The sequence below is a fragment of the Mustela lutreola genome, chromosome 17 (genome assembly GCF_030435805.1).
Source record: "Mustela lutreola isolate mMusLut2 chromosome 17, mMusLut2.pri, whole genome shotgun sequence".
In the NCBI taxonomy this organism is placed as follows: Eukaryota; Metazoa; Chordata; class Mammalia; order Carnivora; family Mustelidae; genus Mustela; species Mustela lutreola.
Window position 1 is genome coordinate 1,089,856 of NC_081306.1, and position 13,615 is coordinate 1,103,470.

Genomic DNA, 13,615 nt, shown 5'->3' on the forward strand with positions numbered 1-13,615 from the left:
AAAATCCTCAGGGCGGGAGATGCGCGGCGGGGTTTAAGATCAAGACAAGGAGAGAACCGGGAAACGGAGAGGACCAGAGACAGAACAAAATATCTGGAATGAAGGAGAAGTTAGGTCAGCAGGACAGGCTTGTTTTGACCTTGGAGAAGAGAGGTCAGACGACACATCCTCGGCTGCCCTCCTTATTCTGGAACCGCCGGGGGAGGAGCCCTGTGCTATCTCCGGCTCCTTCAGGTGGGGCTGCCTTGCTTTCTGGGGAGGAGTCCGCACTCCCGGACGGAGAGCCGGTGATGGGGGGGGGGTGCTCTGTGTGTCCGGCTCCAGGTCAGCACTAAGAGGCTAATGACTCCAGCCCCTCCCTGGGCTCCCTCCTTCCCTCTGCTCGGGAGGATCAGCTGACGCAGAGGGTCAAAGAGCCAACCCTAGACGAGTCCAAGTAGGACTCAGGAGTCCATCCTAGGGACTTACAGGGAACGGAAGGGCCTCCGAAGAGAAGAAATCTATGAGGTCAGCCCCGGGGAGGTTTCAGACCTTGGGGCTGGCACGTGGGGCACTGGGGACAGGACCGGGGAGGATGGTTGTGTGTGGGCGTAACCCGCAAAAGATTCAGCTGTGGCTCCCAGAAGTCTTAAGGTCCTGAGCCCCGATCTGCCCCCAAAGGAGGACCGGTCTACTTCCTTAGCTTCCCACTTGGCCCTCTGGCCGGACTGTCTGTCCCCAGGAGGGGATCTACAGGTGTTCAGTGTTCACCTGCAGCACCATGTTACCCTTCTCAGAAAAGGTTTGTGAACCATCTGGCAGGTGGAGGATAGACAGATGGGCGGGCGTGGGGATGGGGAGCAAGTACAGCGAAATAGTAACTAGGGCAGAATGGACATGGGCTATACGGGTGTCACTGTGTAATTCGTTTCATTTTTGTTTATGTTTGGATATATATATAGTAACAGGGAAGCCAGAGAAACAGTTGTCTGGAAGATAGTAGGCGCTCCTAAGTACAGGACGTGGGGACTAGAATCCCTTTGCAGCAGGATCTATGTTTCAAATGCCCTACGAGGACAGTGTTTATCCTGAAAGATGACAGCCTACGGGGGATCACACCTGCGGACACCCAAAGAGGGGAGAGAGAGACTTAGACCACACCCAGCAGTGATCAGTAACTTCTCCCACCCAAAGCTGCCGCCCCTTCGGTTGAAGTTTTCTCAAGTGCGTTCTGGGAGTCCTGAGATCTGGGCCTTGGCCCCGAGCGAACCGAGCGAACCCCACCCTGTGATCTAGAACCCGTGCCGGGGAGAGGCAGGATAAGAAATTCAGGACTCGGCCTGACGACTCACCCTAACAGATTGACCGTATTTGCACAGGAGGTGAGGTTCACACGATAAACAGCAGGGGGAGGGCTTGGACCTGGTATAAAAGATCTGAAAGCGTCAGGGGGTTACTTTGCACTTGAATCAGCCAGGTGAGGGGTGACCGAGGCCTGAGCAAAGGGGTGACAGGGATGGCGGGGTTGAGTTGGGGGGAATTCAAGCTGAGCTGGGCAGGAACCTGCCCGGACTGAGTGGCAGAGGACACCTGTGTTGTCAGCGAGGCTGGGACGTCTGCGGCTGAATGGGGTGCTAAGATATCCGGGTCTCTGTGGAAGGACTGGGGATGCCTGGGGTGCTCGGGAGCATTGATGTGGCCAGATTTGTGTTAGTGAGGAAAGAAGGATGATACGTGGAGCAGGCGTCCGAAATCTGTTGTCTTTTTTTTCTTTTTAAAGATTTTATTTATTTGACAGAGATCACAAGTAGGCAGAGAGGCAGAGAGAGAGAGGGAAGCAGGCTCCCTGCTGAGCAGAGAGCCTGATGAGGGGCTCGATCCCAGGACCCCGGGATCATGACCTAAGCCATAGGCAGAGGCTTAACCAACTGAGCCCGCCAGGCGCCCCTGAAATCTATTATCTTGAGCCGGTCCAAACTCCCCCTGCAATCTCTCAGTGTGTCCACCTCTGCCTGAACTATTCTGATGCTCATGGTGGCACAGTCTCGTCTCTCATCACCTCTGCTCCCCGGGTGACACAGACACAGCTCTAAAATGCTCCTTTCCTTCTGATCTGAGACCAGCACGAAGCTAAGAATTTTACCTCTGCCCAGGATGTCCCCCGAGCCAGGCCAGTGCATCACAGGCAGATTTCAGTTGGTCATGCTCAGACTCTTGGTTGGAAAACTCAACCGTCCCTAAGATCTGGAGACGGTCTCCACTTCTTTGCAGACTCTCTTCCTGCTTCGTGCTGGGAGGGAACAGGACGTAACACAGCTTGGCCCAGATAGAAGGTTAGGATTGATCTTCTGACCTGGGATAGAAGAAGGGTGTTGGCTACCTCCAGACCAGGGAGCACAGAGGGGTTACGGACACAGTAGATAGTCTTCCAGGAGCAGGACCAGAGATTAGAGACAATCCTTTCCAAGCCCAAGACTAGGTCAGTTAGGTCTGAGTTGAAGGATAAAGAAGGTGGAGTCTCAGCTGGAGGTCAGGGATGCCTGGCTAGGATGAAGTCCAAAGGAAAAAGGCTAAGCCTTGACTTTCTGCTTTCTTTCCACTTCAGCCCCAGAATGTTGGCCATCGCTCTTCTGGCCCTTCTCTGTGCATCAGCCTCGGCCAAGGCCAGTAAGTGAGAAAGAAGCCAGGAGCCCAGCACTAGCATCATGGGAAGGCAGCCTTCTGCAATGCTGGTGGCCACGGCTCAATTTCAGAGGCTGGCTTGGAGTGGTGGGCACTGAGTTGTGGGAGGTATTGTGGTGGTGGGGAGAAACTCAGCTCCTGAGGTTTCTTCTCTGACTCCTCCTGTCCCCTCCAGTTCAGGCGAGGGCCTCCTCCTACAATGGAGAGTATGGGGGCGGTGGAGGAGAGCGCTTCTCTCATTCTGGCTACCAGCTGGAAGGCCCCATCACCGCCATCCGCGTCCGCGTCAACAGATACTACATCGTAGGGTAAGATTCTCTGCGTTTCTCTGGTTTGAGGATCCTTTGATCTTGGTGAACTGGGAAGCTCTCAGTCTACTTGGGGTCACGTCTGTTCCAGTCAAAGTCCCAGGGATAATATGTATGTGAAAGAGATCTGAGGCCAGCGCTGCCACAACCAGCCCTCCAGCCCCCAGCACACGTGACCTTGGGCAAATCTTCTAGCATGGCTGCTGGGGTGCCTAGAAGCTGGCTGGTTTGGTGCCCAACCCCCCCCCCCCACCGGAGGCATAAGCCCCCTCAGGCATTTCTCCCTCTTTGCTGATGCTTCTCCCCCGAAATATGCATCTTCTGAGCCTGGACTACATCCTGGGACAACAAAGTCTCTGCCCTCATGAGAGGCTTCCAGAATATTCCTTCTGCTCCTTTCGCATGGGGTGGCGGGGGGTGGGGGGCATGTGGTGGTCGGCACAGCGGGAATCTAGAGTTCCCCAAATCAAGCTCCTGCACTGGTCTGGTCTGGCTGACTCTGGCTAAGTTACTTTTCCTTTCTGAGCCTGTGTGTGTTTTGGCAAAATGAGTTGAAGTTCCCCATACGATCTCAAGGGCTCCCTCATCCCTCCCACGCCGTGGGACTGGCAGGAACTTGTCCCCCCTGTCCCCGGTTTGCGGGTCTTGGAGGGTACGCCAAGAGGTCCTGCATCCTGGTCAGCCCGCTCAGTGTGCGTCTTCCTCCCCTCCCCGCCCGGCCCCTAGTCTCCAGGTCCGCTATGGCAAGGTGTGGAGCGACTACGTGGGGGGCACCCAGGGCGACCTGGAGGAGATCTTCCTGCACCCCGGGGAGTCCGTGATCCAGGTGTCTGGCAAGTACAAGTATTACCTGAGGAAGCTGGTCTTCGTGACTGACAAGGGCCGTTACCTGCCTTTCGGGAAGGACACAGGCACGAGTTTCAACGCCGCCCCCCTGTACCCCAACACCGTCCTCCGGTTCATCAGCGGCCGCTCGGGTTCCCTCATCAATGCCATCGGCTTGCACTGGGACAGCTACCCCAGTGACTGTGGCAGTTGCTGAACCCCAGGCTCGTCCCAGGCCGGGCACTGCGGTGGGGGTGGGAGACCGTCTCTACCACTAACCTCATCCACGTGGCTCCATAAAAAAAAAATAAAAGGACATAGCGGCCGCTTGTGTCTGTGGGTGTGTGCACTGGGACCCGCCTCCCGGCTTGGGCTCCGGAGGTGCAGGTCTTGTGTCTGGCTGTTTGTGGGACGTCGCTCTGGGGAAGAGAGAGAGAGAGAGAGAGGGAGAGGGAGAGAGAGGTGTAAGAGTCTTGGGCTTTTCTTCGTAATCAGAGGAGATAAGATTCCAGCTTGTACCAACTCGTTTTCAAGGAGAGCTTCTGGGACTGTTTACCCAAACTGGGGTTCTGAGGCGGAGGGTAAAGACTAGCTGTGTCTTATCACCCAAGTCCCAGATGTTCCACTCTCTAGCCCTCCTCGCCGCTGGAGATAAAGCCTTTCCACCAAAAGGCCTTTGACCTTGACTGACTTGCTGTCTGTGGCCTGGGCCACCTGACTCCTGAAGCTTGGCCTACGTTACCCCTGCCTAGCTGCCCCCCACCTGTGCCCAGCAGCACCGGTGTCCTTGCTTAGCTTAGCTCATGAAGAACTGGGCTTCCTTCCCGAAGAAGCCATCACCTTCCCAATGCCTTGTACTCGGCCAATACTATCCTCAAGAAAGGGCATGATCAGAAGGGTGGCTTTCCATCGTGGCTTTTCAGGGACAGGAGGGTTGCTGTTGGCTACATAGATACAGCGAGGATATAAAGTTACTTCGAAGAGAATTCTTCGGACTCTAGTTGCCAGTCCTAAGACTGTGAACAGTTTTTAGTTTCTTCTTTCTGTGTGGTGGTTGGGGCTGGGGGAAGTCACTCAGTGCTCCCAAAAGATTGATCGACCTCAGGGGGATCATTTCTTTCCAGTGAGACAAAGATGACAAGTATGTCCACGTAATTTTAGTTTTGTTTTTTTAAAGATTTTGTTTATTTATTTGTCGGAGAGAGACACAGAGAGAGAGCACAAGCAGGGGGAGAGGCAGGCAGAGGCAGAAGCAGGCTCCCCGCGGAGCAAGGAAGCTGATGTGAGACTCGATCCCAGGACCCTGGGATCATGACCTGAGCTGAAGGCATCAGCTTCACTGCCTGAACCACCCAGACATCCCTACATGTAATTTTAGAAAGAAATGTTATTTTAAAAAAAGAAAGAAAGAAAGAAAAGAAATGTTAACATTACAGAAGCAAACTCGTATCTAGCTTGTTTTTTTTTTTAACAATTTCTTTCTTCGGGGCACCTGGGTGGCTCAGTGGGTTAAGCCTCTGCCTTCGGCTCAGGTCATGATCTCAGGGTCCTGGGATCAGGCCCCGCATCGGGCTCTCTGCTCGGCAGGGAGCCTGCTTCCTCCTCTCTCTCTGTCTCTGCCTGCCTCTATGCCTACTTGTGATCTCTGTCAAATAAATAGATGAAATCTTTAAAAAAAAAAAAAAAAAACAATTTCTTTCTTCCTCTCAAACAACTCCACAGAATGGAATAATGATGTCACTGTAATTTTTTTTCTGAGATATAAAGCACCGAAGATCCACCCTTTTAAAGTGTGTCATTTCGGTGGTTTTTAGTACATTCAGATGGTGCAACCATCATCTCGAATTCCAGGATACTGTCATCAGCTCAGAAAGAAACCTCATGCCCGTTAAGCAGTCACTCCCCATTCCTCTGTCCCAGCCCCTTGGAACCACTCATCTACTTTCTGTCTCTATGGATTTGCCTATTCCTGACATTTCGTGTAGAAGGAAGCATACAGTACTGTGGCCTTTTGTGTCTGGCTTCTCCCCCTGGGCATATTTGCAAGGTTCATCCATGTCCTAGCACGTCAGTACTTTGTTCCTGTGTGTGGCCAAGTCTGACCGCAGCTATCTGGTCAATTTTAGGGTGGGCTCTAAACCAGCGCTTTCATCGGAGGTGGGTGGGGGTGGTTTGGGGGGTGGAGGGGTTGGACCACGCTCTCAGCTAAGAGGCAGAAACAGCAGAAGGGCATGGAGTAGTGCGATTCCTGGCTTTTGCCTAGTTATATTAGGCTTTTGTACCAGATTTGACTTCCAGAAAATTTTTCTTTACTTATAAAGTCTGAAAATTGCTGAACTGAGCTAATCATTTATCAAATATTCTCTGCTCGGTGCTTTGGAATACAAAGACCACTGAAAGTTGGGTTCTCTTCCTCTAGTTGAGGGGAAGAGTGGTGATGGGAGGGTGTGTGTGTGTCTCTGTGTGTGTGTACGTGTGTGCACATGTGTACAGGGGCCCAGTCCTGGGCGCAGGCTCCAGGTTATGCAGAAATATGAACATACAAAAATGAAAAGTGGTTTAGCACAGCTAAAATGCAAAGTACAACTGGGTAAAGATGAAATGTCATGGAGAGCTGGAGCCGTGAACGTCGCGCTAAATCTATTGTTTATTTTATGGGCTCCAGGAAGCCATTTAGCCAAAATTTCGCCCAAGGGATTGATAAGATTCATAAGAAAGTCATTTTTTTCTGGTACAAGTGGGGAAAACAGATTGAAGGGGAAGCAGGGTACTCGTTAATAGGTCTAGATCAGAGAAGAAAGGCAACAGTGTGAGGAAGAGAAGGGGGGGCGTTTGAGAGATTCACGGCAGAGGTGCACTGTGGAGAACTAGATCCATGAACGCATAAAGGTGCGTGAAGGAGGAGAGACTAGAAGAGCTGCCGTGTCTAGTATCAGCAACTGGGAAGAGTGGGATCCTCTCTGGGATGAGGAGAACAGGGAAAATTAGCCTTGTTTTAAAATGTATTAATTTTTAGGGTGGCAGGGGCAGAGGAAGACGGAGAGAGAATATGAAGCAGCCTCTATCCCCAGCATGGGGCCCGACACGGGGCCTGATTCACAACCCCAGGATTAAGAGTCACATGTTCTACCGACTGAGCCCAAGAGGTGACCCCGAGAGATGACAGGATTTATTGCAGAGACCTGGCTCCCCAGATGTGGAGCCGGGTGAGGCAAGTCTAAAATCTGGAGGGCGCGCTGGCCGTCTGAGAATTCGGGCAGGAGGGTGTGCTGTGGTCCAGAGGCGAAATTTCTTTTTCCTCAGGGAAACCCCAGTTTTTTTCTTTCGCTTCCTTGTAAATTAATGTCTTATGTTATCAAAATTTACACATTTAGTAACTTAATTTTCTTAAATTTTTTCCCAGCTTTGCTGAAGTATAATTGACAAATAGAATTCTAATATTTTTGAAGTATACAATGTGATAGTTTGATACATGGACATGGAAAGGACTCCCACAGTCAAGCTCATTAACACACCCATCATCTCACAGTTGCCTTAAAAAATTTTTTTTAATTGAAGAATAATTGACATACAATATTGTATTAGTTTCAGGTGTGCAACATAGTGATTCAGTATTTATATACATGATGAAGTGGTCGGATCGTCCGGATGGTGCAGTCCATTAAGCATCCGACTCTTGGTTTTGGCTCGGGTTGTGATCTCAGGATGGTGAGATGGAGCCCTCCGTGGTCATCAGAGTCGGCTTGTCCCTCTGTTCCTCCCCCACCCCTGCTCATGCTCACTCTATCTCTCAAATAATAATGATAAATAATAAAATAAATAAGTAATATCTTTAAAAAATTGTTACAATATCATTGACTGTACCCCGTACATTGTATATTACATTCCCATATCTTATTTATTTTTTTTTAGAAAATATTTTATTTATTTATTTGAAAGAGAGAATGCACAAGCAAGGGGGAGGGGCAGAGGGAATGGGAGAAGCAGACTCCCCACTGAGCAGGGAACCAGAGGTGGGGCTCCATCCCAGGACCCGAGGACCATGACCTGAGCAAAAGGCAGACGCTTAACTGACTGAGCCACCCAGGCACTTCCCATATCTTATTTTATCAACAGTTACCTTAAAAAAATTTTTTTTTGGTGAGAATGCCTAAGATCTACTCTCTTAGCAAACTGCAGTCATTTAATACAGTATTTTCCGTTACAGTCACCGTGCGACACGGAGGAAAGTCTGTGCCCTTTTACCAACATCTTCCCATTTCCATATTTCCCAGCTGTTAGCAACCACATCCTACTGTTTCTTATGTGTTTCACTTTTTTTTTTTTTTTAAGATTTTATTTATTTATTTGACAGAGAGAGAGGGAGAGAGCACAGCCAAGAATGGCAGAGGGGACCGAATCCCAGGACAACCTGAGCCGAAGCAGACACTTAGCTCACTGAGCCACCCAGGTGCCTCCTCCCCTCTTTTTTAAGTAATCTCTACTCTGAAGGCTGGGCTTGAACTCACCACCCTGAGCTCAAGCGTGGCGTGTATCACACATAAGTGATACCATGCAGTACCAGTTTTGCTTTTATTTTTTATTTATTTTATTTTAAGCCTCTCAGCTCACTGGGTGAGACCCACCCAGCTGACCCAGGATCATTACTTAAGGTCATATGATCGTAGATGGTAACTGCCTCTAAGCATCCTCACCGCAACACCTAGGTTAGTTTGATTGAATGCCCTCCTACAGCCCTAGTCAAACTGAACTAGAACTACCTGTTGCACCTGAGCAACCCTAGGAGGGCTGGGGTGAGGAGTCAGGACAACCGCAGGCAGTGAAGGAGTTTGCTGACCGAAATCAGATAAATCGGTTACTGCGGAATGCTGGGAACTTAGCTATTTGCTTCTAAAGGTCACAGTGAGTTGACAAGAGAAATGTCCAGAGACTTGGGAAAGCTAAGTCCTACCTCCCCGCACAGCTACACAGCCTCAGTCAAATCCCTTAACCTCTCTGGGTTTCAATCACCTATTTGTAAAATGAGCTCCTCTGGGTCACATGCTTTCTAAGATGTATCGAGCTCATATATCCTAGAAATCTAATTTCTAAGACTTTATTGTTACGTGAAAACAACTGGCCTCATTGTGCACTGGTTGAACGCCATCGAGGGATAACCGAGCTGTGTGTGTGTATGAAGGAGGTGGCCTGGAGCAAGGGCACAGCTGAGCTCCCCCCAAGTAGGGAGTCCTCAGGAGCATGCCCGGAACGAAGGTCGCCAAGGCCCACAAGCTACAAAGAGAGCCCACAGCTCCACTGATGGCAACCTGCAGCTGAAAGGCACCCTCTCAACACGATGCCTCTCCCCACACCTCATCACCTTGTCCCCCTCGGCCAGCTACGGGCGCCTGGTGGGCTCAGTCGGTACAGCATGGGACTCTTGATCTCAAGGTTGTTAAGGTCGAGCCCCATGTTAGGTGTAGAAATTATTAAAAATAAAATCTTGAGGGGCGCCTGGGTGGCTCAGTGGGTTGGAGACTCTGTCTTCAGCTCAGGTCATGATCCCAGGGTTCTGGGATCGAGTCCCGCATCGGGCTCTATGCTCAGTGGGGAGCCTGCTTCCTCCTCTCTCTCTGCCTGCCTCTCTGTCTACTTGTGATCTCTCTCTCTCTGTCAAATAAATAAATAAAATCTTTTTTTTTTTTTTTTAAAGTTCCTCCCTACAGCAGGTCACAAATTAACCAAATTAACTGGGTGATAATGTAACTATGGCTGTTTCCTCCTTTGGATCATCCGGAACTCCACAGCGGCTGGAATTGAGTCCTCCAGCTCCCACTGCAGAGGGTCGGGGGCAAAGAGCCATTTCCAGTAAAGACCGTGCCAGGCGTCTTGAGCATTCCCGGGAGCAGAGAAACCTCAATCTGCCCTGCTGACGCAGTCACCCAGGAGACAGCCAAGGTCAAATCCGTGAAGGACAACCACCAACCGAACCCGACTCTCCAAGAAACCGAAGACTCCCCTCGGCCTACAGCTTGCGGGTTTCAAGAAAGTTTTGCGCCCCATAACTTCAAGGCCGGCCACTGAGAGGAGGCGATCCTTAGTGTTAGCACGCAGACTTGTGTGCGCTGCGGCAGGACAGCAAATACAGAAGAAAACAGCAGGGCGAGACGGAACACGGAAAAGGGGAACGTACACTTACTTTGCATCATGCGTTAGGAGTCCAGGCACTCTGTCAAAGTACTTCATTTAATTGTGACAAAGATCCTGTTGGAAAGTAGTAAGCGTAGTCTCAGTTTCGGATGACATCACCAGTGATGTCACCAAGACTGAAATCAGTTGCGTTTGTAGGTTTGAGAGTTACAGTGGCACGTGCCGAGGGTCACTGTGTCTCCACCCCTCCAAGCCTTCAACTCGTGCTCATTCCCCCATAGGTAATAACCGAGCAAACCCTGGTTTTTCCCCTCTTTTCTGCATCAGTGTGCCATCAAAGAAAAGTCACCCGGAAACCCTCTAAAGCTTAGTTGGGCAAAACGAAGTGGGTGTTCTCAGACTTAGCACAAACTAGACTCTGAAAGATTACATGGCTTCCTTCGCTCATACTGCAAATACTTATTAGGTGCCCATGAAGCTTCAGGCACTCCGCTAACTGCTGTATCACGTTCCAAGTCACAAACACAGCAGCCGGCGGGATCAAGGTCAGGGTCAAACTCGGGTCTTTCTGACGCGAAAATCTGGGCATTTTCCACATGTCCGTGATTTTCAAACACCTTAGAAACAAAACCTTACAAGATTCTGCACATGATTTCTGTCAAATGCATATACCTGTTGAACCCAAACCCTTCTATCAAGATACATAGGATATCACCCCCCCCCCCCAAATTCCTTCTGGGTCCTTCCCTGTCACTTCCTGTCCCCAACTCCCAAAAGGCAACCCATCTTTCGTGACTTTTCGCCACCAACTAGTGAAGCCTGTTCTGCATTCAAACTGCCATTGCACGGAGCTTTTGGAAAACTCACCGTATACCCCAGAGGAAATGAGTGAAAAGGCAAATGACTTCAGTATTATCATGAAAATCATTTTAACTCTGCGGCGGCCAGGGGTCCCCAGACCACATTTTGAGAGTCCTTGCTCTAGGGATTACAATATTTTGTTTTGTTTGAAATGTTAATATACTACTCTGTTTTGTGTTCTCAAAGCTGGAATCCTTCGCTGGGCCAGCCTCATTCCAGCAAGTACATCAAACTGGCCCAGGCACAGCAGCCTTCAAAGCTTCGCCACCCGGGGCAGGCTGGCAAGGCTTCCTGGCCACCCGAGGGGCTCTATTATCTCTCTCAGGAGTTCTCCTTCCCCACCCGGCCCCCCAGATCTGGTCCTTTTTTTCCAGCGCCAATTCCCTTCTCAGTCACGGCTGCCTTGCCTCACTTAGGATTCTGAGGACTGCAGAACAGACCCGTCTGCCTGGCTCACTAGTCTCCTTCCTGTTGTAATGGTGTAAATGCTACATGACTTTGCTCTGCTCTCCTTGGCTTCCTAAGGGCCTAGTTAAAAAAGGGGAAAAAAAAAAGTTAAAAAAAAATCCACTGCTTCTTTCTCTTCTCCTGCTTGCCTGCCAGGTATTTAAGGACTCGATTTCTCAACTCAATTAAGACAACCCCAGGAAGCAGATTCCACCTTTATTCCCTTCTAGCACCTGAGGAAACTTTACCCTGGGTCTGTACCTAAGCCACTTATCCAACCTCTGGAGTCCTAGTCCCCTGACCTCTTTTCTGGCAGGTGTCTCACCAGATATCCGGGGACTGGCATCGGCTATGAAAACCTGAAGAGCCCTTCCTGAAGGGTGGGGAAAATCAAAGTGCGGAAAGTTTTATGTCAGTGGTTTCCGAAGTGTGGTCCAGGAAATTCTGGAGGCCCCTGAGGCACCTGTGTGTGTGTGTGCGCGCGCGCGCGTGTGCGTGTGTGTGCGCGCACATCGAGGCCAAAGCTATTTTCATAATAGAACTAGGATGCCATCTGCCTCTTCCCTTGCATCCTTTCTTGAGAATGCGGTGGAGTTTTCAAGAAACTATATGACAAACTGGACTCACAACATCCTGAATGCACAAGCAGATAGCAGAATACAGCTATTTTCTTTAAAGCCACGCATTGTATTTCTAAAAATGTAAAACAGTGCCATTCTTCTATTTTTTTCCTTTCCTTTGAAAAAGTTACTTTTAAAATTAAAATGTTACTTATATCTTTTTTAAAGATTTTTTATTTTATTTTATTTTTTTTTTAAAGATTTTATTTATTTATTTGACAGAGAGAGATTACAAGTAGGCAGAGAGGCAGGCAGAGATAGAGAGGAGGAAGCAGGCTCCCTGCTGAGCAGAGAGCCCGATGCGGGACTCGATCCCAGGACCCTGAGATCATGACCTGAGCCGAAGGCAGCGGCTTAACCCACTGAGCCACCCAGGCGCCCCTATTTTATTTTTTTTAAAGATTTTATTTATTCATTTGACAGAGATCACAAGTAGGCAGAGTCAGGCAGAGAGAGAGGAGGAAGCAGGCTCCCTGCTGAGCAGAGAGCCCGATGCAGGGCTCGATCCCAGGACCCTGAGATCATGACCCGAGCCGAAGGCAGCAGCCCAAACCACTGAGCCACCCAGGTGCCCCTATTTTTTAAAGATTTTATTTATTTATTTGACAGACAGAGATCACAAGGTGGGGGGCAGGCTCCCCGCTGAGCAGAAAGCCCAATGTGGGGCTTGATCCCAGGACCCTGAGATCACGACATGAGCCGAACAAAGGCAGAGGCTTTAACCCACTGAGCCACCCAGGCACCCCAGACTTTTATTTGTTTTTATAAGTTTTTTTAAAAAAAGATTTTGATTTTGTTTATTTGACAGAGAGAGACATAGCAAGAGAGGGAACACAAGCAGGGGGAGTGGGAGAGGGAGAAGCAGGCTTCCTGCTGAGCGGGGAGCCCAATGTGGGGCTCGATCCCAGGACTTTGGGATCGTGACCTGACCTGAAGGCAGATGCTTAATAACTGAGCCACTCGAGCAGATTTTTAAGTGGAGATAAAGGGACTGCATAGCTCAGTTGGTTAAGGGGCTGCCTTTGGCCCAGGTCATGACCCCAGGGCCCTGAGACTTGGTCCCAAATTCTGCTCCTTGTTCAGCAGGGAGCCTTCTCTGACTGCTGCTCCCCCCCTCTTGCTCTCAGACAAATAAATAAAATCTTAAAAAAAAAAGTAAATGGAGATAGAATTCACACAACATAAAACTTACCATTTTTAAGTGTACACTTCAGTGGTTTTCAGTATATTCACTATGTTGTACAACTATCACACTAATTCCAGAACATTTCTATCACCCAAAAAGAAACTCCATACCTAATGGCGATAGTCATAATTCACCCTTTCACCAAAGCCCTGATCTACTTTCTGTCTCTATGGATTTGTTACTGCAGTTTTGAAGTGCGTGAATAAATATTTTTAATTTGTTTTAAGTTCTAATACAGTTACTATGGAATAGACACAACCCATATAAACAAAAGATCTTTGGGGTTTCAATTTTTATTGTTTTTAAGATCTGTAAATTGTGGGCACCTGGATAGTTCAGTGGGTTAAGCCTCTGCCTTTGGTTCAGGTCATGATCTCAGGGTCCTGGGATCCAGACCCCATCAGGCTCCCTGCTCAGCGGGAAGCTTTCCCCCCTCCCCACCCCTGCCTGCCTCTCTGCCTACTTGTGACCTCTGTCAAAATAAATAAATAAAATGTTTTTAAAAATCTATAAATTATTTTTTAAGTAATCTCGAGATCAAGAGATGCATGTCCGCCAACTGGGCCAGTCGGGCACCC

General features: G+C 49.4%; 1 protein-coding gene across 1 annotated transcript; it reads left to right on the forward strand.

Annotated features, from left to right (window-relative positions):
* Positions 1-2,487: 2,487 nt before the first annotated feature.
* On the forward strand, positions 2,488-4,120 carry ZG16 (zymogen granule protein 16). The gene is made up of 3 exons (XM_059155329.1): positions 2,488-2,646; positions 2,837-2,969; positions 3,696-4,120. The coding sequence occupies exons 1-3, from the start codon at positions 2,529-2,531 to the stop codon at positions 4,009-4,011; spliced, it is 567 nt and encodes a 188-aa protein (XP_059011312.1). The 5' UTR covers positions 2,488-2,528; the 3' UTR covers positions 4,012-4,120.
* The last annotated feature ends 9,495 nt before the right edge of the window (positions 4,121-13,615 follow it).

Excerpts from the sequence above, each read along its gene's own strand:
- ZG16 (XM_059155329.1), top strand. The coding sequence starts at position 2,529 with ATGAAGTCCAAAGGAAAAAGGCTAAGCCTTGACTTTCTGCTTTCTTTC. Across the intron at positions 2,647-2,836 it reads ATCAGCCTCGGCCAAGGCCA|TTCAGGCGAGGGCCTCCTCC; the intron begins GTAAGTGAGAAA and ends TGTCCCCTCCAG. Across the intron at positions 2,970-3,695 it reads AACAGATACTACATCGTAGG|TCTCCAGGTCCGCTATGGCA; the intron begins GTAAGATTCTCT and ends CCCGGCCCCTAG.